The sequence below is a fragment of the Lithobates pipiens genome, unplaced genomic scaffold (genome assembly GCF_037356315.1).
Source record: "Lithobates pipiens isolate NorthernLeopardFrog02 unplaced genomic scaffold, aLitPip1_a1.2 Scaffold_19, whole genome shotgun sequence".
Taxonomy (NCBI): Eukaryota; Metazoa; Chordata; class Amphibia; order Anura; family Ranidae; genus Lithobates; species Lithobates pipiens.
This window is the reverse complement of record NW_027507764.1, coordinates 332,415,977-332,442,961: the sequence shown is the minus strand read 5'-3', so window position 1 is coordinate 332,442,961 and position 26,985 is coordinate 332,415,977. Positions and strand designations below refer to the sequence as shown.

Below are 26,985 nucleotides of genomic sequence, written 5' to 3'. Positions count from 1 at the left end.
GCCACCTATCAGAGCCACCTATCAGTGCCACCTATCAGTGCCCATCAGTCCCATCTATCAGTAGTACCTATCAGTGCCCATCCGTACCACCCATCCGTGCCGCCTTATCTGTGCCCATCTTTGCCCATCAGTGCCGCCTTATCTGTGCTCATTAGTACTGCCTTATATGTGCCTATCGGTTCCGCCTTATCTGTGCCTATGAGTGCCGCCTTAACTGTGCCTATCAGTGCCCACCAGCGCCGCCTATCAGTGCCCACCAGCGCCGCCTCATCAGTGCATTTCAATGAAGGAGAAAAATTACCTGTTTGCAAAATTTTATAACAAACTATTAAACATGATTTTTTCTATTTTGCATCTTTTTTTGTTTGTTTAGCAAAAAAAAAACCTCCCAGCTGTAATGAAATACCACCAAAAGAAAGCGCTATTTGTGGGGAAAAAAATGATAAAAATTTCATTTGGGTACAGTGTTGTATAACCGCATAATTGTCATTCAAAGTGCATCAGCGCTGAAAGCTGAAAATTGGTCTGGGCAGGAGGGGGGTTTAAGTGCCCAGTAAGCAAGTGGTTAAACATATATAAGGGTGTTTAATATTTTCGATCTATATAAAATATTGGTAACTATTAATATTCTATTCAATTTTACTCTATGTTACTCTATACTACTATTCTTATTCTAATTATTTTGTTACAATGTTATAAATCTTGAGTATATGCCTTTTTTTTTACATTGGTACATTGGTATTATGCAAGTTGGAAGCAGTATTCTAAAGCAGTATTAGAAGGTTTCAGTATAATTCAGCATGAAATGACTGGGGAAGTAAAAACTACACATCCCAGCATGCTCCTGTGCTGTGTGGCGTCATCACCCAGCGACCAGGAAGTTAGGAGAGAATGACAGGAGGGAGAAAGCTGCTTCTGTGTATGTGAATGAGGGTAGGTGATTACTTTGTGGACGGGGTAGTTGTAGGTGTTAGCTAAGATATGTGGTAATAAAAGGGCAGTACATGACATGAGAATGAAGGAGAGCGAGTGCAAATGTTAAAATCCTTCCCTATTAGAAAAGGAATGTCAGCTGAACTAATGGACCGCATCACCCCCTCTACTATCACCAGGAGTCCCTGCATTGTGTTCTACATTCTGTATACCAGTGTTTATCAACTCCAGTCCTCAAGGAGCCCCAACAGGTCATGTTTTCAGGCTTTCCATGACTTTGCACAGGTGATTTGATCAGTTTCATTGCCTTAGTAATTACCACAGCTGTTTCATCTGAGGGAAATCCTGAAAACACGACCTGTTGGGGCTCCTTGAGGACTGGAGTTGAGAAACACCGCTGTATACTCTACATTGGTCAATATCAGTCAATGTTCACATCTCTGTACATTATGGCCCAGTTCACACTAGTGCGATGTCAGACATTGCATGTGATTCGCACCGCATCGCTGTGAAGATCACATGCACAGGTCAAAAGGTCATCGCTGTGTACAGGTCAAAAGGTCACCAATGTAAAATGCAGAAAACGCCTGTAATCTGCCAAAGAAGAATCTCATGTACTTTTTTTTTGTGACGGGCATTTTGCTTCAGTCACAGAACACTCAAATGTGAACATGGGGCCATGGAAATTAACGGGATTTGTCTTGTTGGGCGTTTTTAGAGCTGAGGCTTACAGCAGAAAAACGCCTAGATGTGAACAGAGCCTATGCCCCCTTTCACACACCGACTGCCACTGGCATAAGCAGTACAGCGGCGCTATTCGGCTGCTAGCGGGGTCGGTTTTAACCCCCTAGCGGCCGAAAAGGGGTTAAATCTGCCCGCAAAACACCGTCAGAATCGCAGCGCTGCCCCGTTGATTTCAATGGGGAGGAGCAGTGAGTTCACCTCTCCAAAGAAGCTGCTGGCAGGACTTTTTCTGATGCCCTGCCAGCGCACCGCTCCAGTGTGAAGCCCTCGGGCTTTCACACTGGAGCGAATGGAGCGATATTTTTTCAGGAGCTATGCGCTGTAGCGCATGAAAAATGCCCGCAGTGTGAAAGGGATCTAAGTGTGAGCTATTTATTGATAAACAATACTTCAAGATGTTTATATTCCTTACAAGGCAAGTTCAGTACCGGTTCACACAGGGGCAACCTGACTTGTAGCGTGACTTTGCAAGGTCATTTGGAGGCGACTGAGCAACTTACAACGTGACTTAAAATCGCCGCCAGGACAGGCAACTTTGGCTGTGGCCAATCGCAGAGTAATCAGCTCTGTGGGAGGGAGGGGGTTACCTGGGTAAATGCGTGTTTTGTCGAATTTCAGAAAATGCACAATTTTGTCCTCATTTTAGAGCACCTAAGTGTGAATGAGGTCTAAAGGCAAATAGACTGTTCACTTTGCAAGGGGATGTGCCCCAGAGCTCACTAAATGGGGTGAAGCTCCGCTGACTTCCCTCATCCAATCATGTGCAAGCAAAAATATATTTTATTTTTTTCCTTGCACATGATTGGGTATTCTTCGAAAAATGAATTTTCACCACATTTACAGACTGCACTTCACAATTCCATCTAACAGCCCGAAAAAATCTTTAGCATGAAGCTTTGTCATAGTCCCAAGCCAGATGTAACACTAAAGATTTAATAGAAACAGTAATAGTCTAATATTTGAGACCTCTGTGGTGTTTAGGTGTTCCCCAGCTCTTTTTCTAAGGTCCTATTTTTTTTTTTACATAATGGAAGCAAGTTTTGTTGATAACCGTTGTGTCTCTGGCACTCCAATGCACCTTGCTAATGCATGTGTGTTTTAGCACACCACAACGCATGGTAATGTATTACCATGAGATGCATTTAAAAAAAAGGGTGCGTTGGTGGTTTAAGTATCTAAATTACACATATATGTACATGGGCTTCTGCATTGCCTAGATGTGAACATAGAGGAATAAATACCATTCCCCAAAAGCAAATGCAAATTGTTTTAAGGCAGGGGTTGACAAATTTGCTTGGAATCTAGGAGCCAGCTTAAAAAGTTAGGTGCCAGGTCCGTGACGGCGATCCGGACCTGTCCCTGGCCTGACATGGAGACGAGTGAGGGGAAGATAGCAGCGCCGTCGCCGCCCCCCCCCCGTCTCCAAGTCATTGCCCATAGCTCTTAGAGGGACATTTTATTTATTTTTTTTCAAATGACAATTTTTTTTTTCAATTGCATTTTAGTGTAAATATGAGATCCGAGGTCTCTCTGACCCCAGATCTCATATTTAAGAGGACCTGTCATGCTTTTTCTATTACAAGGGATTTTTACATTCCTTGTAATAAGAAGTGACACAACATTTTTTTTAAAAGAACAGTGGAAAAAAAAAAAAGTTAAAATAAGCAGAAAAAATAATAATTTTTAAACGCGCTCTGTCCTGCCCGCATATAAAATCGGTGTTCGAACCACACATAGGAGGTAGCGCCGTGATCGGTAGAGCGAGAGCAATAATTCTAGCCCTAGACCTCCTCTGTAACTCAAAACGTGCAACCTGTAGAATTTTTTTAAACGTCGCCTATGGAGATTTTAAAGGGTAAAAGTTTGTCGCCATTCCATGAGCGGGTGCAATTTTGAAGCGTGACATGTTGGGTATCAATTTACTCGGCGTAACATTATCTTTCACAATATAAAAAATAATTGGGCTAACTTTACTGTTGTCTTATTTTTTTATTAACTAAATTATTTTTCCCAACAAAAGTGCGCTTGTAAGTCCGCTGCACAAATACGGTGTGACAGACAGTATTGCAACGACCACCATTTTATTCTCTAGGGTGTTAGAATAAAAAATATATATAATGTTTAGGGGGTTCTAAATAAAGGGAAGAAGAGGCAGGTAATATAAAACAGGCAGAGGAAGCTTCATTAGCATTGCTGTTTTGTCATACCAACGGCGACCACAAGAGGGCGCCAGATTCCATAAGGAATCATAGGACCGCAGAAGGCCCCGCAGAACGGCCCGACGCGATCACACTGGGGGGGTCCACAGAGACAAGATACCCCCAGCTGTACTGCCCCAGGCGCGAGGTCGCTATTTCTAGTCGCCAATGCGACCTGGCGCCCGGGTTTTGTCAAGCCCTGTTTTAAGGGTTTGTGTGGATTTTGGTTTTTCTTGAATGTGAACCATTGTTTTCGCTTTAATAGCAAATCTGCTAATTATTTTTATTTTTTTAAATCTTTTTAGTTGCATAAAGTGATTGAAGAATCTTTCTTTGGTTGTACTGAGATCATTTTCTGTTCCCACAATATTTTCACAATGGCAGACAAAAGCAGATCAAATGCAGCCCCTGTGCCAGTACCAGCGACTTGCAGGTGCCTAGGGGCATATGTATAAAGCAGTGAATGTGACATTCAACCAACATTCATCTCCATAATTAAGCCCCAGGGGCAGGGTGAAACATGTTGGGGGCATGGCTTGGGTGAATCAAGCCGAGGCTGCCTTTACCTGCTAATCTCTCAGGCTCCATGATTAAGCCCTGGGAGCAGGGTGAGACATATTGGGGGCATGGCTTGGGTGAATCAAGCCGAGGCTGCCTTTACCTGCTAATCTCTCAGGCTCCATGATTAAGCCCTGGGAGCAGGGTGAGACATGTTGGGGGCATGGCTTGGGTGAATGAAGCTGAGGCTGCATTTACCTGCTAACCACTCGGGGTGGGCAAGGTCTGTGTCTTCCTATTTCTACATTGTGCTTTGGGTCTGAATGAACCTCTCCTCAGCCTGCACCTTTGCTGGTCAGCGGCATCCAAATCATCAGACTTTGGGCCTGAGCGCAATGTACTGCGAGCGAGCAGCCTCTGTAGGCAAAGTGATGTACCCGTATGTTGCTACCTAATTCTGGCTTTACGGCACGCGCCCCTGCCTGGCTCCCACTGTAATTGTACACTGTGGGAGCCTGTCAGCAAGTCCTGGCCATGGCAGGGACTTGCTGATTGGCGGTGTGCAATCACAGCCCAGAAGTGTTGTGTTGGTCAACAACACAGAGCTCTGTAGGAAGGTAACGATCTGTCAGCAAAGCAGGAATGAGAAACTGAGAGATTAGTTAAAGCAGCAAACTGTACACATGTTACACATAGTTTGGCACATATTTAACTCTTTGATCGCCCTAGATGTTAACCCCTTCCCAGCCAGTGTCATTAGTACAGTGACAGTGTATAGTATTATCACTGGAGACAACCATGGCAGTAAGTCAGTGCCGTCCCCCCCCTCCCCCCGCATCAGTTAGTGCCAGATTGACTGCCACAGTATCACAGTCCTGTTATAAGTCGCTGTACGCCACCATTAGTAACATTAAAAAAAAATTCCAGTATATATAACATAGTTTGTAGGCACTATAACTATCACGCAAACCAATCAATACACTTATCAAGATTTTTTTTTAATCAAAAACATGTAGCAGAATACATTTTGGCCAAAAGTTATGAAGAAATGTGATTTTTTTGGGGGAATTTTTTTTATAGAAGAAAGTAAAACGTTATTTTTTTTCCAAAACGTTTCATATTTTTTTCGTTTATATCGCAAAAAATAAGAAACCCAGTAGTGATCAAATACCACCAAAGGAAAGCTCTAATTGTGTCAAAAAAATGATATACATTTTAGTTTGGGTACAGCATTGCATCAGCGTGCAATCACCAGTTAAAGCAGCAGTGCCAAGTAGCGAAAACATGGCCTGGTAATGAAGGGGTAAAATCTTCTGGCGCTGAAGTGGTTAATTCATCGTGATTCGACAAACATTCACTGCAGATAAATGACTGCTGTTGAGGACACATGACCCACATAGCTACATCTGCAGTAGATGTCACATTTACTGCTTTACAAATGTACCTAGATTATGAAGACTAAGTAACTACAGAAAATCTAATGATAGTGAATAGAAAAAGTAACAAAGGGTGTCATCGTATGACTAGAGTACAGTATGCTGGATCTTTGTGTTATAGTGACACCTAGTGTTCAGTTTGTAGTACTTTGCGTAAAATTTAAAAATAAAAAAATAAAAAAAACTACAGCACCGTAGTAGATACATTTGTTTCTTTTAATGATTTTATGTAATTTGCCATATAAGATTGTTTGGTTCAATTAATTATATTTTTTTAAAATCACATTTTATGTTAATTCAATATGTTTATTAGGCAACAACAGTACTTATGACAGCATGTGTATTGCAAATAAATGATAAAGATTAAATTATATGTATTAGTCATGTCATGCAAAATGGGAAAAAACATTATTTTATACAAAGTATGTGTGGAGACTTTAGACAACTATGTTATATTGATATACATATCAAAATATTAATTGGTATATTTCTAAGGATGTCTGCCTTAGAAACTGGATAATAAGATCCCCTACTTGTGTGAACCTGTGTATGTTCTAATCATGCCAGTTTTATTAGTCTTCATCACCTCTTTGCAGCATGCAGTATAAGATGGCCCCTCCCTCAATATTTTTATTGAAGATTTTTCACATTTTACTTTACATATTACCATTATCTGTTATTTGTGTAATAAACACTATGAATTGTATGTATTGACCATAGATACCCTTGCTTCTTTGTCAATAGACAGCAGATCTAAACAGAGAATTAAGGAAATAACATACCAGTGGAGCACCCAATCTGAGCAGAAAAATAAAAAATATCCAGCTAGCGTAGAAAACCCAAGGGGTGCCCAAGAGCAAAAAGCAAAGGAGTTGAATATGGTTTAGGAAAGCAGTCTATTAATATTTAATGAAATGAGACCCAGGGCACTAAGCCAATCTCCCCATAGTTTTCAAATTTAATGTGGCAACCTTTTCTTTTATACAGTATATACATTTCTCACAAGGACAGCATATTGATAAGCATAGTAATCCAAGTGGCATGGTCTGGTGAAACATAAACAGCCCTTCTTTGTGCTTTGGACGTAAAGGGTCTGAAACAATATCCAGTATCTGTGCCATGGGTGGAATGACCTCATCATCTGCCAGGCAAACACAACTTGGGGGTCTAAGAGAAATGGGGTATTAAACACTCATTAAATGTGTTCAACACCTGTGGCCAGTGGGGAAAAAGGCAATGGGCATCTCTATTGCATGTGGATAAGGTCCCCTGGCATCTGGCTACATATTGCATAAGCTAGATCAGGCCTACAGCGATACTAGTATGATGACCTCTGCAGAGTACAATAGGTTCTATGCAAAGTAAGCCCTTTCTAGAGAACACGCTATTGCCGTGAGCACTGCTACTCCTTGCTAATTAATACAAAGTGTATGATGAATGTAATTAAAGTGTTACTAAACCCAGGACTCTGCATTCACTATGTCTTGTCTCTCATAGTACGCAGAACATGAAAATGCAATTATTTTACTAAATATAAACTGCTAAATACCTTTTCTCATCAGTCTCTATCACTGGTTAAAGCTTGTAGGAGGAGTTTTTCGTCCTCCTCTGACTGACCTATGAGGCTGTATGACCCCTGACCCTCTGGACAGTGCTGATTGGCCCTGTGCTGATCACTTGCAGTCTACCGAAAAAAAAAGCAAAATACTCACTAGCAACACACCAAACTGAGCACGTGCAGAGTGCTCCCAAGGCTCTGTACTATCAGCAGATGGATTGGGGACAGTAAAAGAAGGGGAGGATCAGAGAAGACAGGATCAAACAGCCTTTTTATACAATGCAGAGGACAGTGGTGGCCCATCCATTAGCGGCGCCAGAGTGCTGCCCCCTCTATCAACATCCACCACCCCCATGGTCTATGCACGGCCACTATTTTGACAGGGCACCACCACCCCCTATCCATGCGTCTGGCCCCTTTCAGGACACATGAGTTGCAGGAATCGCAGTGGAGGGGATTTTTTGAAGCACCTGATTAGATTCAAAATAGGGTGGGCTTATGGCGCAGAGAATTGCGCCAGGGGCCCACCAAGGTGTTACAATAGTGAATGAATATTCACTATTGAAACACTGATCCTCAATCTGGCCAATCAGAAGCAGGTCTGAGACCCTTTTTCCGATTGGCCGAAAAGAGAAGAGTCCCAATTGGCCACTGAGGAGGAGGGAGGAAACAGAAGCCGCCACAATGCCCGTGGAGCGCAGGGGAAGGGAAAGCCGCCAAAGCCTGGGAGAAGCGCTGCTCACCATAGATGGGGTAAGTGCAGCAGACCCCTCTGACGGACCACCAACAGACCGACTGACTGGGGGGTTCGTACTGTTTGCCGCCACCCCTGGCGGATTATTAACCCCTTAGACACCACAGTGAGTATAGCAAGCATGCTTTTCTGCATTTTACTGCTGTGGGTTTAGTAACACTTTAAAGGTTTTAAATCTCTTAAGAAAAGCCTTAAAGAGGAAGTAAACCCTAAGGAGTTTACTTCCTCTTTCATTCCCTGCAAAGGTAAAGCATAATGGACTACTATGCATCGCATAGTAGTCCATTATGTGTCACTTACCTGACACAGGAGCCAGCGAAGTCACCGCTGTCCCCTGTAGTCCAGCGCATCCATCTTCTCGGTGGGTCTCGCTGCTCCGCCGCTGTCATTCGACGAAGCCGCGATTACGTCACTCCCGCACATGCGCACGGGAGCCGCCACTCGCGGCATATCGCCGTTGACCGCTGCGCGCTCAGTGCGCCTGCGCCGTAGACAGCGGTGCCTGTCTTTCGGCAAATATCTCCTAAACCGTGTAGGTTTAGGAGATATTTCTTGGACCTACAGGTAAGCCTTAATCTAGGCTTACATGTAGGTCAAAGTTGGTTGTAAGGGTTTACAACCACTTTAATGTTTTGATAAGGTTAACATTCCCAAAATCAGAAATCATAAGAAAATGTAATTTTGTTGTACAAATGTTTTCCGTTTAAGATCTGAATTGTGCAAAACGTTTCTAAATGGTTGCTATTTGCCAAGATAGGCACCTTTCCAAAATAAGCCCATAATGAATATCAAAACACTTTTTTAGCATTCAGGATGTCTCTTTTATGGCTCACAAACCAAATTGCAGATAGTAATTGTTAACATTTATGAATCACCTTTCTGATTGCTATTCTTTTAAACCTATACCCATTCGAGCATTCCAAGATTGGTGTTCATCCAATTTTGGATTTCATGAAGAATTTCAAAAGTTGAGAGCTTTTTCATAAATGTGCTTATCTTTGCATTTTTGAAAGGAGATTTTCATCTTTGTTGTTTATTGTAGGCGATCTAGTGCAAAGTCATAAAAAAAAAAGGGGGGGGGGGGGGGTTGTGTATGTGGAGTGATGTAAAGATGCTAGTACATCCTTTAAAAATGTATACGTGGAGATTTCCTAAGAGTTAATATTTAGATATTTAAAATTACTCATCTAGATGGTTAACAGACACGAGTCTGTTTCAAACTACTTTATATATCGGTCCTGATGGTAGTAAGACATTGGTGAACTTGATGTTATAGTGGACAAGTTTGCAAAAAACAGTCTCCCAAAATGTTTCATTCCTCTCCCTGACGGATCATCACAGGCCCAGCCCAGTATAAACCATTTTTTTTAGTTCACTCTCACTGTATTCTACACTATACTGTGTAAAGACACAAGAGGCTATTCCCTAAATGGACTTTAAAGGCACTAATATAGATTAATAGAAAATGTGTCTTCAGGGGTGTTATGAGGAGGTCAATCATGAATCTACACTATAGTGGTTGCAAAGGGTCAATGAAATATATATACATATAAACACCAGGGCGTTTTTTTTCTCAGACAGTAGGTGCAGGAACTCCCCTTTTCCGAGTCACCCCTTTTCCCCGCCCCCTACCCACCTCTGAGCACTGTCCTTTGGTTCCATCTCCTACCCACCTCCCAGTACCACCCCTTTTAGACAATACAGAACCAAGTATCATTTTGTGGTGCTAAGTAATTTGTATGGAATTTGGTAATGATATCAAGAAAAGCAGTCAAATAGATCCCCTTCAGCCAGCAACAATAAATCCCCCTAACAACAATGTACCACCCACAACAAAGTCTCCAAGATCTGCCTGTTTTAGGTAGCTGGTCTTCACAGTATGCACCGATATTACAAAAACAAATGGAATTTGAATAATGCTGGGCTTTCTCAGAGGGCGTTTGGACAGCTGAAGAGAAACTAAAGCCAAAGGGAGGGCACGGCTCTGTAATTGAAGGGTAGTACAAGGTGTAAAAAGAGGGGTTGTTCATGTATATATGTATTGCATAGATTGAAAAAATCGTTTTAAACATATAAGAACGTATATATGTATACATACATGTGTATATATATATATATATATATATATATCTCCTACCTGTACCAGGTGAACGCAGACTACTGGTGCGGGAATAGCTCAAAAACAATACAACTGAAGTATACTGAAAAGTGATGAATGCGTGACAGTGGGTCAGTTATATAGGTATTCGTATTGGTATCTCTAAATTTTAATTATTATATTCCATATGATGATTATCTTCATTTTAAGAGATCAAAAAAATCCTGAACATAATAATATATATATATATCTTTAAATACATCAATTGTCCCCCCCTCCAATCACATCCCAATCACGCATGCGCAACGCCAGCACAGCGGAAAGACTTCATGCGGCCCACCAACACAGAGGCTTCTCCGGCAGACAGCGCATGCCCGACGGAGTAGCAGGATGGAGGTTAGACGTGTCTCTTGTGTCTAAACAGTTTGGATGTGGCATCCCATGTGGATATGTTCACCGATGTAACCATTGATACTGTATAAAGTGACACATGACTGCCAACAGAGAGTGAGAACTACAAAAACTTTTGTTTAATTCAATGTCTTCAATTCCAGGAACCATACTTAGGATTATTTTACTGCACTGCACATAGTTACTAAAGGTACAGATCACAAATTGCTATAGGTAGGCAATGTAAGCATAAGCCGCACTCACTGAAAGGACAAGTTCACCGTTAGTAACATGTTACACCCGTATTCAGTGTAACATGTACTAAAGCAACAGCCCCACACCCTAGGGAATAAAATCACAGTCGTTGCAACTTTTTATCTCGCATGGTATTTGCGCAACAATTTTTCAAACACTTTTTTTTTTGGTAACAGTACAGTAAATTTAGCACAATTTGTTGTAAAAGATGATGTTATGCTGAGTAAATAGATACGCAACATGTCACGCTTTAAAATTGCGCACACTCATGGAATGACACCAAACTTTGGTACTTAAAAACCTAATATTTTTTTACAGGTTACATGTTTAGCGTTACTGAGGAAATCTAGTGCTAGAATTGTTGCACGCGCTCTAACACACACGGCGATACCTTACATATGTGGTTTGAACTGAGTTTACATATGTAGGTGGGACTAACATGTGCGTTCACTTTTGAGTGAGAGCTACCGGGGAAAGGGGCATTTTCAAAATGTTTTTTTTTTTTTTTTTTTTACTTTATTAATTTTTGACTTTTTTTTTTTATCACTTTTATTCCTATTACAAGGAATGTAAACATCCCTTTTAAGGATTCCCTTTTTTTTAGGAATCTTTCATGACAGGTCCTCTTTATGGAGAGGTGCGGTTTCAATAAGACCCCACATCTCTCTTCCAGGCTGGAAAGCATGAGATCGGAAAAAAAAATCCACGATCTCATGCTTACCAGCTGCGATCACGGCTTTGTTTACATCCACGGCCTGGACGTGATGTCATAACGTTGCACCCGGACCTCCGACGGTCATAGAGATGACTGGTGACCATCTGGTCATTGGAAATCTCTATGGTCGTCGTCCGGCAGCTGATTCTTTCTCCGGGTCCCTGATGGCACAGGAGAGCCCGGAGAAGCATCGGATGGTGGCGGGAGGGGGGGGGGGTGATGTCCCCTCCCGTCGCCTGTAACAATAAGCAATTCTAGTGGCTTCACATTCTAGTGCAGGATGCCGTGACGGACGGGTGGTTAGTCTGACAACACTATATTGAGGACCGCTTGCTTTGCCCCAGTGTCTCTCCCGGGTTGGGAGCTTTTTAGCTCCAATTGCCCATCAGTGCTGGGGGTTTGGTCTCTCTCTCTAACACCTTGCTGGTTTCCTAGCCTGTCCTATAGGAGTGACCACATTGGAAGACCTTAAGGGGGCAAAATGACCACAGGCAACATCCACCCTGGTTCTCTGTCATATTTTTAATTACAAACTTGATGGAATGTCTATTCAACACACTGTTTTGTTATCATTTCTTACAATTGTACATATCCCCTGAAGAAGGAGATTTAGTTTCTCCAAAACGCGTAGGGTATTTCAAGTAACCTATACATGTACAGACTACCAGTGTATTTATGCATTCCTTGTTTTATGTATTTTCTTAATTTTTTCAATAATAAAAAAAAACTGTTTGAATCTTTAAAAAAAAAAAAAATTCTGATATTTACTGTACGTGCCTTAAAAGTCCACCACTAGGGGTATTCCAAGAGTCTGGTCTATAACTTTGGATGTGGTACACAAAATTGTAAAATTTTAAATTTATTGCCTCTCACACACATTTTTTGTAAGAATAAGCAATGTAACTGCTGCTATGATTGTTCTTATAGTGCACAGAATTGCCGACTGAAAACAAGGATATCTGATGCCTGTAGCTGAAGGCATCATTTAGATATTCCCACTGAAATTCAAGGACATTATATGATGTACAGTACTTGGGCTGGAAGTGGTTAAGATGATTCAGGTGACACCCCCAACCCGAGTGCACAACTGGAGGGATCTTGAAGCCATCCTTTTTCTCAGTGCCATTTTATAGACATATTGCTTTCCATGTTTCTCATATTTCCCCTCAATATCTATCCAAGTGACAACAGGAAGTAAGGGAGACAGAAATCAAAAGGCTTTCTTTTTTCAACAGGTAAAATCAAAATGCTATCTTAGTAAAGTAAGGTGAAGGCTAGAATTCATGTCCGCCTTTCATTGTTGCTTTTTTTTTTTTTGGAAAGCTAGATGCTAATCAATAAATGAAAAATTTGCATTTATTTCAAGATTTTAAGCACTCCCTTTGAAGTCCATTAGTGCCAAAACAAGCAACTCTGCCCCAAAATTAGTCATGTACTTCAAGAGACACTACACTCAGGTGTGAACAGGCACCATTACTTATAATCAAAGTCCTACTGTGCTTTTAATTGCACAGTTGTGAATGGAGTCTTATCCCCCAGTCACACCACTCTGACTTGTCATGAAATTTGACAGTTCAAATCACAGCCTATTGCAGGGATCCTCAAACTATGGCCCTCCAGCTGTTGCAAAACTACACATCCCATGAGGCATTGTAAAACTCTGACATTCACAGACATCACTAGGCATGATGGGAATTGTAGTTCCTGAACAACTGGAGGGCCATAGTTTGAAGACCCATGGCCTATTGTCTGCATTGGAAGCGGTCAAACTACCTTTGAAAGAAGTTCCTGCACTACATTTTGCAAGGTGTGACTTATGCCGCGTACACACGAGCGGACTGTATGGCGTACTTAGTCCGTCGAAACACATTTCAGCGGACAATCCGCTCGTGTGTGGGCTTCAGCGGACTTTTTCAGCGTGCAGTCCGGTGTACTAAGAATTTCGGATTTTTCGAAATTCTGTCCGTCGTACTTTGGTTTCAGCGGACAATCCGCTCGTCAGTATGCTAGTTCGACGAGCTAAGAATGGCGCATGCCCAGAAAGGATTTACACGGCGGAAGGGTGCTTTGCTGTGTCTTAGACTTCCTATTTCTAGTCCCGTCGTACGTGCTGTGCACGTCATCGCGCAAGCTTTCAACGGACTGTTTGTGCATCCGTGTGTGGTCAAGTCCATTCAGTCGAAAGTACGACGGACTGTCCGTCGGATTGTATGACGAACTAAGTACGCCATACAGTCCGCTCGTGTGTACGCGGCATTACATAGACTTGTACCTGAAGTAGCACTGAAATGCTACTTTGTGAAGTGGCACGGTTTTAATGTCGCGGTTGGTGTGACTAGGGTGTAATGGAGCCCCAGCTGGCGTTAAAAATCTGACAGGGTTTTAACCCTTCCTCACTGTATCCAAAGCAAAAATAAAATGTTCAGTTGAAAAGCTGATCTCCACCTTTTAGGTCTCATACACACTGCACATTTTTGGACGTTTTTACAGCTGCTGTTTTTAGCTTCAGACATTTATTATTTTTTCTACAGTCGATAAACTCTCCAGCATGTTTTCCTATGTGTCCATGCACACATAGGCTGTTATCAACTCTTTTTGGCTGTAAAAAACCCCCCCAAAACTAGTGGGTTTTGAGAGTGATTTTTCAGCTTCGAAAAACACTGATAAATGCTCAAAAACCCTTAAAAATGCTAATGTTAAAAAACACTATTGCAAAAACGCTGAAAAACTCACTGCACAGCCACTGGCGTTTTTATAACTTTATTATAACGTCCAGTGTGCAGGAGGCCTTAATGTCCCAAGCTGGCCCAAACAATCTATTTGCTGCAATACCTTTTTTGGGCGTACATATTTTACCTCAGCTACAGTGGAATAAGGACTTTCCCATTCCATTCCTGGAACAAAATAGAGTCAGGTCAAGTGCTGCTCAGTCATTCATAGGAAGTTTTGTATTCTATGACTGAATACAAAGCTTCCTCTGATTGGCTGAGGCAGATAGGCAGCAGATGATGCCAGCCAATCCGAGGAAGTGTTTATTCATAGAATACAAAGCTTCCGTGAATGGCTGACTCAATTTTGTTTCAGGATTGGGACTGGGAGTTCCCAGAACACAGCCCTTTATACTGTATTTACAGTGCCTTGAAAAAGTATTCATACCTCTTGAAATTTTCCACATTTTGTCATGTTAGAACCAAAAACGTAAATGTATTTTATTGGGATTTTATGTGATAGGCCAACACAAAGTTACACATAATTGTAAAGTGGAAGGAAGATGATAAATGTTTTCATTTTTTTTTTACAAATATGTGAAAAGTGTTCCGTGCATTTATATTCAGCCCCCCTGAGTCAATACTTTGTGATCTACCTTTCACTGCAATTACGGCTGCACGTCTTTTTGGGGGATGTCTCTACCAGCTTTGCACATCTGCAGAGTGACATTTTTTTTTTCCTCATTCTTCTTTGCAAAATGGCTTAAGCTGTGTCAGACTGGATGGGGAGCGTCTGTGAACAGCAATTTTCAAGTCTTGTCACAGATTCTTAATTGGATTTAGGTCGGGACTTTGACTAGGCCATTCTATCACATGAATATGCTTAGCTCTAAACTACTGTATTTTAGCTTTGGCTTTATCTTTAGAGTCTTTGTCCTGTTGGAAGGTGAACCTCCACCCCAGTCTCAAGTCTTTTGCAGACTCTTAACAGGTTTTCTTCTGAGATTGCCCTGTATTTGGCTCAATCCATCTTCCCATTAACTCTGACCAGCCTCCCTGTCCCTGCTGAGGAAAAGCACCCCCACAATATGATGTTGCCACCACCATGTTTCACGGTAGGAATGGTATGTTCAGGTTAATGTGCAGTGTTAGTTTTCTACCACACATAGCGTTTTGCTTTTTGGCCAATAAGTTAAATTTTGGTCTCATCTGACCAGGGCACCTCTTTCCACGTTTGCTGTGTCCCCCACATGGCTTCTCACAAACTGCAAACTGGATCTTATATGGCTTTTTTTCAACAATGGCTTTCTTCTTGCCACTCTTCCATAAAAGCCAGATTTGTGAAGTGCACAACTAATAGTTGTCCTGTAGACAGATTCTCCCGCCTGAGCTGTGGATCACTGCAGCTCCTGTAGGCCTTGCCCGGCCTGTCAGTTTAGGTGGACGGCCATGTCTTGGTAGGTTAGCAATTGTGCCATACACTTTCCATTTTTGGACTATGGATTGAAAAGTGCTTTGTGAGATGTTCAAAGCGTGGGATATTTTTTATAACCTAACCCTGCTTTAAGCTTCTCCACAACTTTATCCCTGACCTGTCTGGTGTGTTCCTTGGCCTTCATGATGCTGTTTGTTCACTAAGGTTCTCTAACAAACATCTGAGCACATTACAGAACAGCTGTATTTATACAGAGAATAAATTACTCACAGGCCGACTCAATTGGTTCCACTAGATTTTAGGGGTATCGGAGTAAAGGGGGCTAAATACACATGCACGCCACACTTTTCACATATTTATAAAAAAAAATTGGAAAAGCATTTACAGTATCATTTTCCTTCCAATTCACAATTATGTGCCACGTTATGTTGGTCTATCACATAAAATCCATTTACGTTTTTGGTTGTAACGTGACAAAACATGGAAAGATTTTAAGGGGTATGAGTACTTTTTCAAGGCACTGTAGCTTAGACTATGGACACTTAATACAGCACACCTAGCTTGGTCCAAATAAACTATTTTGAGGGACATTACATGGAGATCAGCTTTAATTCTCTAATTTCTTTTGTGATTTGTGATAATAGGTTTGCATATACTAGTCCCTGCATATGAAAAGGAATGAAAAATGAGCAGGTTGCTTTGCATTTGAATGGGTTTATTTTGGCTGTGGGGAGCATGCAGTTCTTCTTCAGACAATTTCATAACCTCATTTGGAATAAAATTCCGTCTTTATTTTAAATAATTTTTAATTAAAGAAGAGTGTTTTGTATTGACTCCTGCTTTGTAAATCCTGTGTCTGTGTGATTGTCCTGTCTGTGCTCATCAGTGCTTCTTTGTGGCTGTTAATGTTTGTTCTCTGTAATCTAACTTGACAAGCAAGCCAAGCCTGATTTTTCAGAAAAAAGTGCATAATTAAGTACAACTTCAACTGCATTTTTTTTATTTTTTATCATACTTACATTACCTTAGGTTGGTGTTTATATATATATATATATATATATATATATATATATATATATATATATTGTGAGGGGTTAGCTCGGCAGCGGGTGTGTGTGACCCCCTGGATGGGTTCACAACACGAAATCAGGCACAGCAGACAGCGTTGTAGGTGCATAAAACAAAAGATGCAGTTTATTTATGCTACATGCAGTGATACATATAACAGCCAAACAAAAAATAAAACATGAAAATAAATCCTGGTCAGCTTGACCTCTAACTACACACTTAGATTCCCTGTCTAACAACTGAGTGCAGCCTTGTGCTGCACCAGTCCCTGTCTCTGTTGTAGAGGGTTGCCACACAGGCGTTAACTCACCGCACAGAACAGGTGTCACACTCCCCAGTCTATACAACACAAAACTGGTTCCAGGATGGAGCATCTCCCTAAGCATGCTGGGGTTTTTTTGTAGAGGTCTTAATGAGCCCACTTACTTCAGCTGGGCTCATTAACTCTTCCCCTCTAATTGTAAAGGTCTACATAAAGCCTGAATCTAGGGCACACATATTTCCCATCCTGGATACAACCAGGTGACTTTACCTGCGTGCTGCCACAATATATATATATATTTTTTTTACTATACAATAATAAACATGCTGGCTACAGCAACTCTTCCACAAAGTTAGAATTTGCACAAAACTTCAGCTGCATGTATCTCTGTATCTGTTCATTTTTGAAATGCAGTTTTTTTTTCTGCTAATGTGTTTTTTCATCATATGTTATTTTCACAGCTCATTTTGTAACCGGTTTCTCTAATATGATTGTATAAAAATTCTCCTATTTTATGTGATTACAATTGCCACTAGGTGCCAGTACTGTGATGGTCTTTTCTATGGATTTCAGGTTTCAAGCAACTAGGCTTCAGCACTTTGTTTGCATCTGTCATGTCCACTTCGTTTTAGTCCAAAATGTTCTGCTGCTGTGTTCTGAGGTTTATCTGATGGTGTTCATAATAAGCTGTATCAGTATTTCTGCCAAACATAAAAAAAAAAAAAAAAAAAGCTGTATTTTAACGATTTTCTTTTATCCACTATTTTTCTTTTTAAGTTATCATACTTCCTATTGTGAACTTTAAGATATGATATTTGAAAAGCCTGAACAAATTGGAGAAATAAAATGAAGAAAGTTGACTTTGATTGCATTTATATAAAATGTTATGCTTAAAGCAATCTTGTGAGGTCTCTAAGCAAATTAAAACACCAGCTCCCCGCTGTACAAGAGCTTGTACAGCAGATATGGACCACCTCTGCAGTGGTCCATATCTCCTCTGTTCCATTGCTGCAGTCAGTCTCTTTGGCATTTGACACGTCTGGGAGTGCCAAATGCCTATGTCCTCCTACTGTTCACTGGTTTCTTTTTCTGATTTCTATGAGATACAATGAGGTTGATTTACTAAAACTGGAGAGTGCAAAATATGGTTCAGCTATGCATGTTAGCCAATCAGTTTCTAACTTCAGCTTGTTCAGTTAAAGTAGAAGTCCACCCTAACACAAAATCCCTGCATCTATAGACATCCATGATCTAACACTAAGCTTTCTAACCCTGTAATGAAGAAATCAGTATAAACACCTTTTTTGAAGCCGAGTTGTCAGCTGTGGCTTCACTGTGGAGGTGGGTGCAGAGGACACATAGTAACTCTATGGGTGACGTCACTCCCCATTCATTTCACAGCCGTTGTCTGCTGTGTCCTCTGCAGAGCTTCCACCACTGGAGACAAGATTGGATCAGCTTCAGAAAAGGTGTGTATACTGATTTCTTCTTTACAGGGCTAGATAAGTTAGTGTTGGGTTGTGGATGTCTGTGGATGGAGGGATTCTAGTGTTGGGGTGGACTTACATTTTAAGCTTTGACAAACAAAACTGAAGCTGATGGGTTTCTGTGCAGAGCTGCACCAGATTTTGCTCTCTCCACTATTAGTAAATCAACCTCAATATCTGACACTCCCTGAAGTGTTGAATCCCGAAAATGCTAAGGGAGGCTGCAGCGCTGAAATGGAGGGGAGGTAAAAACGAACTAGCAGAGAGGTAAGTACACAACCTCTTTAATTGCAAGGAACAGGCATTTTAATTGTTTAGACACTTGACATGGTCTCTTTATTATTGATATTTGTTAGAGATTTACATGTTGTTCTTTACTCCTAGGGCCTGTCAGCGCTTTTTTTTTTTTTTTTTATAGAGGATGTTTCTTTTTTTTCTTGTTGGTTTGCTAGTCCATCTGGTGTTTTTTGCCTCAATTTTTGACATCTACTTCACATCTCCACTGGTCCATGGAATGACCCCACAACACACTTTGCTGCCATCTCCGACAAAACGTCTAGTGCTATTTGTGGCTGATGGTTTGAGAGCTGATACTTTTTTTCATTTGGATGAAAATGGTATTTCTCGGGCTCCCTATCTCAGGTAAGATCAACACATTAATGCTTAACAAAATGTCAAACTTACCTTCAGGATTTTATGTGTTTTTTTTTTTTTTTTGTTTGTTTTTTTTGTTTTTTTTTTGAAAACTGTGAAACTAAAACTTATGTTTTTTTAATGGAATTTCTAGTCTTTCAATGGATTTTTCTTTTTTACATAGACATGTAAAAATGCTTAGTTGGTGTAATAATCTTAACAATATGTCTTAAAGTTTTAAAAAATGGTTTCTATCTATAATTTTGTGTTATGTGCACATGGAACACATGCCATATTTGCCCATTACATATCCACTTGCCGAGCAGTCACGTACTTGGTATGTTATGGTATGTCATTAGACCTCAAGGGGTTATACTGCAATGATCATCCCACTATGTTTTTTTTAGAGCAGATGGTCAGCTCTCTTGTAAAAGCAGTCCTAGTGACTAACTAGCCTCTGGACTGCTTTTACAAGCAGCCGAAAGGGGGATGTCTGCTATGGCTTTACTGGGATTTTCCGTGCCACCAGGAGTCCCGATCAACAAGTCTGTGTTTCCGCCAGTTGATTGTAAATCTGAACAAAGACCAGATTGTCTTTTGTTCGGCTCTGGGATATGGTTACCCGGATGTAAATTGCGCCATTTAAAAAAATAAAAAATAAAAAAGCATTTGATCACACCAATTTTGACGTGATCAAATACTTTTAAAGCTGTAGTAAGCTGCTGAAAAACAAAACAAAAAAAACCCCTGCAAGACAATCTAATAATGTGCTAATATGCATTGCATTCTAGCACATTATGAAATATTTACCTTAGAACTAAGCCCTCCCAGCAACGTCTGGTCACCGGTGAGAGGACTGACATGTTCTTTCGGCTTTTCTTCTGGGTTCGTGGGCTCCGGTGCTGTGAATGGCCCGAGCCTCGATGACGTCAGTTCCACGCATGTGCAGGGGAGCACTTGGTTCTGGCATGAAGAGCTGAAGATCTGGCACAGCATGCCGGACCTTCAGAGCACATCCGCCGCTGACGTCAGGCGCCACTGCATGAAGGGTGAATATCTCCTAAACGGTGCAAGTTTAACAGATATTCATTTTACCTACGGGTAGGCCTTATTATAGGCCTACGTGTGGGTAAAAATAAAGCAGGGTTTACAACCACTTTAAGGGCAGAGGAGGGATCTGCAGTCTTAAAGAGTACCTGTCACATGCCTGTTGCTGTCACAAGGGATAATTACATTCCTTCTGACAGCAAGAAAGGTGTTACAATATTTTTTAACGTGACAGTGTAAAAATAAAAATAAATAATTTAAACACTTTTTTTCTTTATCGTACATCACGGGACACAGAGCACCATAGTAATAACTATATGGGTTATAGGCCACCATTAGGTGAATGGACACTGGTATAACCAAAAAAGAAACAGGAAGTGCCCCTCCCTATATAACCCCTCCCATACCAGGAGTATCTCAGTTTTTTTGCCAGTGTCTAAGGTGTTGGTCACAGTTTATGAAGTACTAAGAGTAAGTAACGGGATCAAGGGGCTGTGCAAACGGATCCACCTAAAGTGCTTGAAAGCCAAATGGATGGTACTCGGCCTTGTAAAAGAAGAAACAAGGTTTTTGCCTGTAAGGCTTCTCTTTTGAGAGCTGGACCCTGGGATCTGGCACCTTAGTCATGTTACTAAAAAGAGTTTTCTGGCAGTGGTGCTGTATAGGTCCAAGGGAGTGGACCCGTGAAAGGGGTAACTGGTCCTTGAAGGTCTGGCATGACATGGCCCGCCATGATGGGTGAATGCTGGGTCTGTCTTTGATAATTTCCAGCAGTCCTGTGGTGGGGATCTGGTAAGTCAGAAAGACAGGGAATGTGTGTTTATATATGTGTGTGTGTGTGTGTGTGTGTGTGTGTGTGTGTGTGTATGTGTAATATATATATATATATATATATATATATATATAATATGATTCACTTGATCTTTCTGGTGTGAGTATGTGATGCCTTGCCTGCATTTTGCCACTAGAGAATGTAAAAGCTACATACCTGGCTTCCAACATTCCATGCTTCCCCTGTGATGTGCTCAAGTGTCAGCTTCCTGGGGCAGTATTGCTGTTTCTTCTTCTTTGTCGGCCATCAGGAGTTGTTTTGGGGGACCATCCACCATCAGAGAGGTCAGGTTCCCCCCTGCTGAAGACTCCCCGCCCCCCTCCCCGATCCGCCCTTACTACAGGGTCGGCTATCTCCGCACAGAGCGTGGGAAAGGGATCCTTTTAAAAAAGAAAAAAGGGGGGGCAGAGCCTAAGTCGACCAGGGGGGCGTGGCTTAACTGCCCTTGGCGTGCACATGGAGCACAAGGCTCACTGCTTAAAAGCTTTACACTCTGGAAGTGTCTGGTTGGCTGACAGAGGGACACATAGCACACAACTGGTATGTAAGCTATATGGGGGTGTGGATACAGGCATTTTTAAGGGGCACGTTTTACTCAACATTTAGACTGAGCATTTATAACAGCATGGATAGAGAAAGGAAAACTCTGGACAGCCGCACTCCGGATCGAATCTGAAATAGTTGGTGCCTTTATTTTTCAAGTAAAAAATCACCACCACACGAACCACAGCAAAAGGAGAGAAAATGAAACAAAAAAAGTGCTGGTGCGTTTCGCGCTGAAATTAGCGCTTACTCATATCTAGTTATTACTCTAAGTGAGAAACAAATATATACTACATAAGTGACCCCCTATGATCTTGTGATCAATGGTGAAAATTTGTGACAGCTGGCAGCCCATTAGTCTAGAATCTCCACTCATGTGATCCCTATGTTGAGTCTCTAATTTAAACCAGTGAAAAAGGCCCCAAATGGGCTAATAAAAATTAAAATGTAAAAAGAACCCCAAACTAAACTGATTGCTCGAGTGTACATATGTGTGAACAATATGTGTGAAAAAAGATTCTGTGTACACATATGCATACATATATATAATCCATAATATGGGCAAAAGGCAAAAAAATTAAATAAAATGGGGGGAAAGGGACAATGTGCATAAGAGTGTGAGCGTTGTGATGATGATATGCAACAATATGTTCCCTTCTCCCATTTATAGCAGCATGTTATGTAATTGCTAGACTAAAACTCTGCAGTAGATGCACATTTAGTACCTCTGCTTTTTTTGTGCTTAGGACTATGTCTTCCCTCAGGAGGGGTAATTCCTTAGGGGGGGTGCAAAGTCGCTGTGGTCAGAGCCTGAGGCTCCTAGCCACACGCTCGCAGTTCCATGCTCTCCTGAAAAACCTGGCGAATCTGAGCCATTTTGTCTCATAGGCATGGTGGCTACCTCCAACGGTCCAGCCTCTGTATACGTCACTAAGGACAATTTGGCTATGGCTGGTTTGGAAGGGAAAATAGCCGAGATGTCAGCGTCTTCCTCCCAGGAGGTGAGAAAACACAGCAGACCCCCTTCTCCTGCCATTGACCTTCCAGTATTGGAGCAACAATGAGCAGATGATATTGGGGTATCTTTGAGAGAAGGAGGTTCAGGTGACTCCTCTTCGGAGGATTCAGCCTCCGAAGAACCTTTCTCAATTTTGCAATCGAAGAAATTGCTAATTCAATCCCTTACGGATTTGGTTCATTCTGGATATAAGTTGCCTCCTGCAGAGGTGGAGGATGATTCCTTCCCCTCCTTGGGTTTGCTAAAACCCCCACAGGGTTCTCATACTTTCCCTATGCACTGGAGCAACTGATTTATGCTGATGCTGATCACACAGATAAGCGGTTTTCTCCTCCTAAAAGATTTTCAATTCTTTATCCTATGGAGAAAAAGTTCTCAAAGAAATGGGATTTGCCAGCAGTAGATGCGACCATCTTTTCTGTGAACAGGAGTTTAACACGTCCAAATGGACAAAGTATTTAGTGATCCAGCTAAGAAGTTGGAATCTCTACTTAAAGCCTCATTTGCAGTAACTGGTACGGTAGTACAACTTGCAGTGGCAGCAATAGGCATCTTTCAATCCCTTCAGGATGAATTCAAGCAGGATTCAAAAAAAAAAAAGCTCCTGCTCAAACTGAAGAGGCCCAAGGTTTAGCTGAGCTATCTAGGGCTCTATAGTTTGCAGTGGACGCTATCAAGGATTTTATCCATCAGGTATCTCGCCTTGCGCTCATGGTGATACATATGCACAGGATTCTGTGGCTAAACAGCTGGTCAGCTGAGTTACCATGCAAGAAGCTCTTGGCTGGGTTTCTGTTTCATGGACAAAGGTTGTAACTTTCTGCTTAGAAGTCTGGGGCAACAGCCTCCAGGCAGTCTTGACGGCCTCCACTGTCAGGGGCAAAGGATAAGCCTCATAACCAGATACAGGGCTACAAAAGCCCTGGAGTCAGAAGTCCACAAAACAGAGTCCCAAGGCTTCCTTGTGAAGGGGTGCCCCCGCTTGATCGAGTGGGGGTAGGACTGCGGTGGTTTTCAGAAACTCGGCAAGAGGAAATCCAAGACAAGTGTGTGTTCTCTGTAGTAGCCCTAGGCTACAAACGACAGTTCCAATCGCGTTTTCTAAGATCAAACCTTCCCATGGACCCAGTAAAGAAAAAGTCCTTATTTCTGGCACTGGACCGATTACTGTATCAGGCAGTGATAATAGAGGTTCCCACAGAAGACAGGGACATGGGGTTTTATTCAAATCTCTCTATGGTACCAAAACCAAAACCAAATGGAGATGTCAGACCCATTCTAGATCTCAGGAATCTGAATCACTTCCTAAACATCCGCTCCTTTCGAATGGAGTTGATTCAGGTCAGTTGTTTCCACCCTATGGGGAGGAAAGGTTCTAGCATCCATAGATATCAAGCATGCATGTCTACACATGCCAATATTTCCCGCTCACCAGAAGTTTCTGCGGTTAGAGCAGCGCCACTTTCAGTTCGTGGCCTTGCCTTTCGGGTTAGCCACCGCTCCCCGACTGTTTACAAAAGTGTTAGCCCCAGTACTAGCAAGACGAAGGCGACAGGGTATAGCAGTAATAGCATACCCAGATGACCTGCTACTGGTAGATCAGTCAATAGCAGGGTTAAATCTAGGGGTGTCCAGAACAGTAAGAAGTAACCGGTAAGAAGGCTGCAGTATTTGGGCGTGATCATAGACACAACCCAGGAAAGGGTGTTCTTGCCTTAAGCAAAGGTCAACGCTCTAAGAGAGCTGGTCTAGGCGGTCAAGGCAAAGAAGGGTCCTTTCATTCGCCTTTGCATTAAACTACTAGGGAAGATGGTAGCTTCCTTTGAAGCAGTTCCCTATGCCCAGTTTCATTCAAGACTGTTGCAGCACAGCATTCTGTCTGCTTGGAACAAACGGATCCAAGCCTTGGATTATCCAATGTATCTGTCTCCAAAGGTAAGCCAGAGTCTCAACTGGTGGTTGATAACCAGGAATTTACAAAAGGCGAAATCCTTCATTCCAGTTTCCTGGAAAATAGTAACAACGGATGCCAGCCTATGGGGCTGGGGAGCAGTTCTCGAAGAGACCACTGTTCAAGGGAAGTGGTCAGAGTCCGAGAAGCCCTTTCCCAATATCCTAGAGATTCCGGCAGAACGTCTGACTCTAATAGCCTGGACATCCAGGTTGCGGAATGCTCCTGTCAGGATACAATTTGACAATGCCACAGCAGTGGCTTATATCAATCACCAAGAGGGCACCAGAATCCACGCTGCCCAAAGGGAGGTGGACCATATTCTGTCTTGGGCAGAGAAACATCTGCAGTTTACATTCCAGGAGTGGAAAATTGGCAGGCAGATTTTCTGAGCCGTCAACAGTTGTTGCTGGGAGAATAGTTTGTACATCCCGATGTTTGTCTTTTTGGTCATATGCCAGATATGGGGTGCGCTGGATGTAGATCTATTGGCATCCAGGTTCAACAAGAAGTTGGACAACTTTGTGGTGAGAACAAGGGATCCACTTGCACTCAGAGTAGATGCGTTATTGATCCCGTGGAATCAGTTTTCACTGATTTATGCATTCCCTCCAGTTCAGTTGCTACCAAGGCTGCTCCACAGGATCAGGAAAGAAGGAATGCCGGTAATCCTAGTGGCCTCGGTATGGCCCAGCAGACCCTGGGATCCAGGGATGCTGAGAATGGCAGTAGGGGAGTCTTTGACTCTTCCAACTCTTCCGGACATGCTGTCGCAGGGACCGGTATTCCATCCTGCCTTACAAACACAAAATTTAACAGTGTGGCTCTTGAAGCCCACATTCTAAAAAATCGGGGGTTTTCAGGTTCGGTAGTAACCACTCTGATTAATGCCAGAAAGCCGGCCTCCAGGACCATTTATTACAGGGTCTGGAAGGCCTACGTCACTTGGTGTGAAACCAAGGGTTGGCATCCTCGTAAGTATGTCATAGGAAGAATTCTGGCCTTTCTACAATTAGCAGTAGAAATTAAGCTGGCCTTGAGTACAATCGAGGGTTAGATTTTGGCCTTGGCAGTGCTTCTCACTCTTTAGTCCGGGCATTCATACAAGGAGTAACTCTGATAACTCTGCCAGTTAGAATACCCTTGTGTGAACCTACACGGAATATTCCTTTGATCCTTTTGACAAGGAAATTGGTATTCCTAGTTGTGATAACCTCTGCAAGAAGAGTATCAGAATTGGCTCCTTTCTCCTGTAAAGAGCCATACTTTAAATCATTCACAAGGATGAGGTTGTGCTGTGTCTGCACCCAAGCTTTTTGCCAAAGGTAGTGTCTGGTTTTCATCTGAATCAAGATGTTAGCTTACCTTTCTTTTTCCCAGAGCCTCATTCTGCAGAAGAAAAATTATTACATTCTCTCGATGTAGTGCGAGCAATTAAAGCCTATCTGAAAGCGACTGCTCAGATACGGAAAACTGATGTTTGGTTTGTGTTGCCGGAAGTCCCTAGAAAGGGTCAAGCATTAACCACTTCGCGCCCAGGCCAATTCTGACATTTCTCTCCTACATGTAAAATTCCTAATTTTTTTGCTAGAAAATTACATAGAACCCCCAAACATTATATATGTTTTTTTTAGCAAAGACCCTAGAGAATACAATGGCGGTCGTTGCAACTTTTTATCTCGCACGGTATTTGCGCAGCAATTTTTCGAACACGTATTTTTCAGAAAAAAAAACAGTTTCATGCTTAAAAAAAAAAAAAAACTGTAAAGTTAGCCCAATTTTTTTGCATAATGTGAAAGAGGAGGATACGCCGAGTAAATAGATACCCAACATGTCACGCTTCAAAATTGCACGCGCTCGTGGAATGGCGCCAAACTTTGGTATTTAAAAATCCCCATAGGCAACGCTTTAAATTTTTTTTCTGGTTACATGTTTTGGGTTACAGAGGAGGTCTAGAGCTAGAATTATTGCTCTCGCTCTAACGTTTGCGGCGATACCTCACATGTGTGGTTTGAACACCGTTTTCATATGTGGGCGGGACTTATGCTTTCGCTTCTGTGTACGAGCTCACGGGGACAGGTGAGCTTTACATTTTTTTTTATTTTTATTTTTTTAGTTTGACACTTAAAAAAATAAATAAAAAATTGGTGACTTTTATTCCTATTACAAGGAATGTAAACATCCCTTGTAATTGGAATATGGCACGATCGGACATATTTACAGTGAGATATGGGGTCAATAAGACCCCATATCTCACCTCTAGGCTGGGAAGAATAAAAAACAAAACAAAAAAAAAACACGATCCTGGCTTCCTAGCCAAATCGGCACCGTTAATTTGAATACCGAGGCCGGGCGTGACGTCATAACATCGCGCCTGGCCTCCGAACGATCATAGAGACTCCGGGGATGATCTGGCCTGCCG

General features: G+C 41.9%; 1 protein-coding gene across 1 annotated transcript in view; it reads left to right on the top strand.

The window, feature by feature from the left end:
* Positions 1–867: 867 nt before the first annotated feature.
* PIGN (phosphatidylinositol glycan anchor biosynthesis class N) overlaps positions 868–26,985 on the top strand; it is a 618,025-nt gene continuing 591,907 nt past the window's right edge. Inside the window, exons 1-2 of the mRNA XM_077492054.1 lie at positions 868–933; positions 18,924–19,181. Of these exons, the coding sequence (XP_077348180.1) occupies positions 18,961–19,181 (221 nt within the window). The 5' untranslated portion in view covers positions 868–933; positions 18,924–18,960. The remainder of the gene's footprint in view (positions 934–18,923; positions 19,182–26,985) is intronic.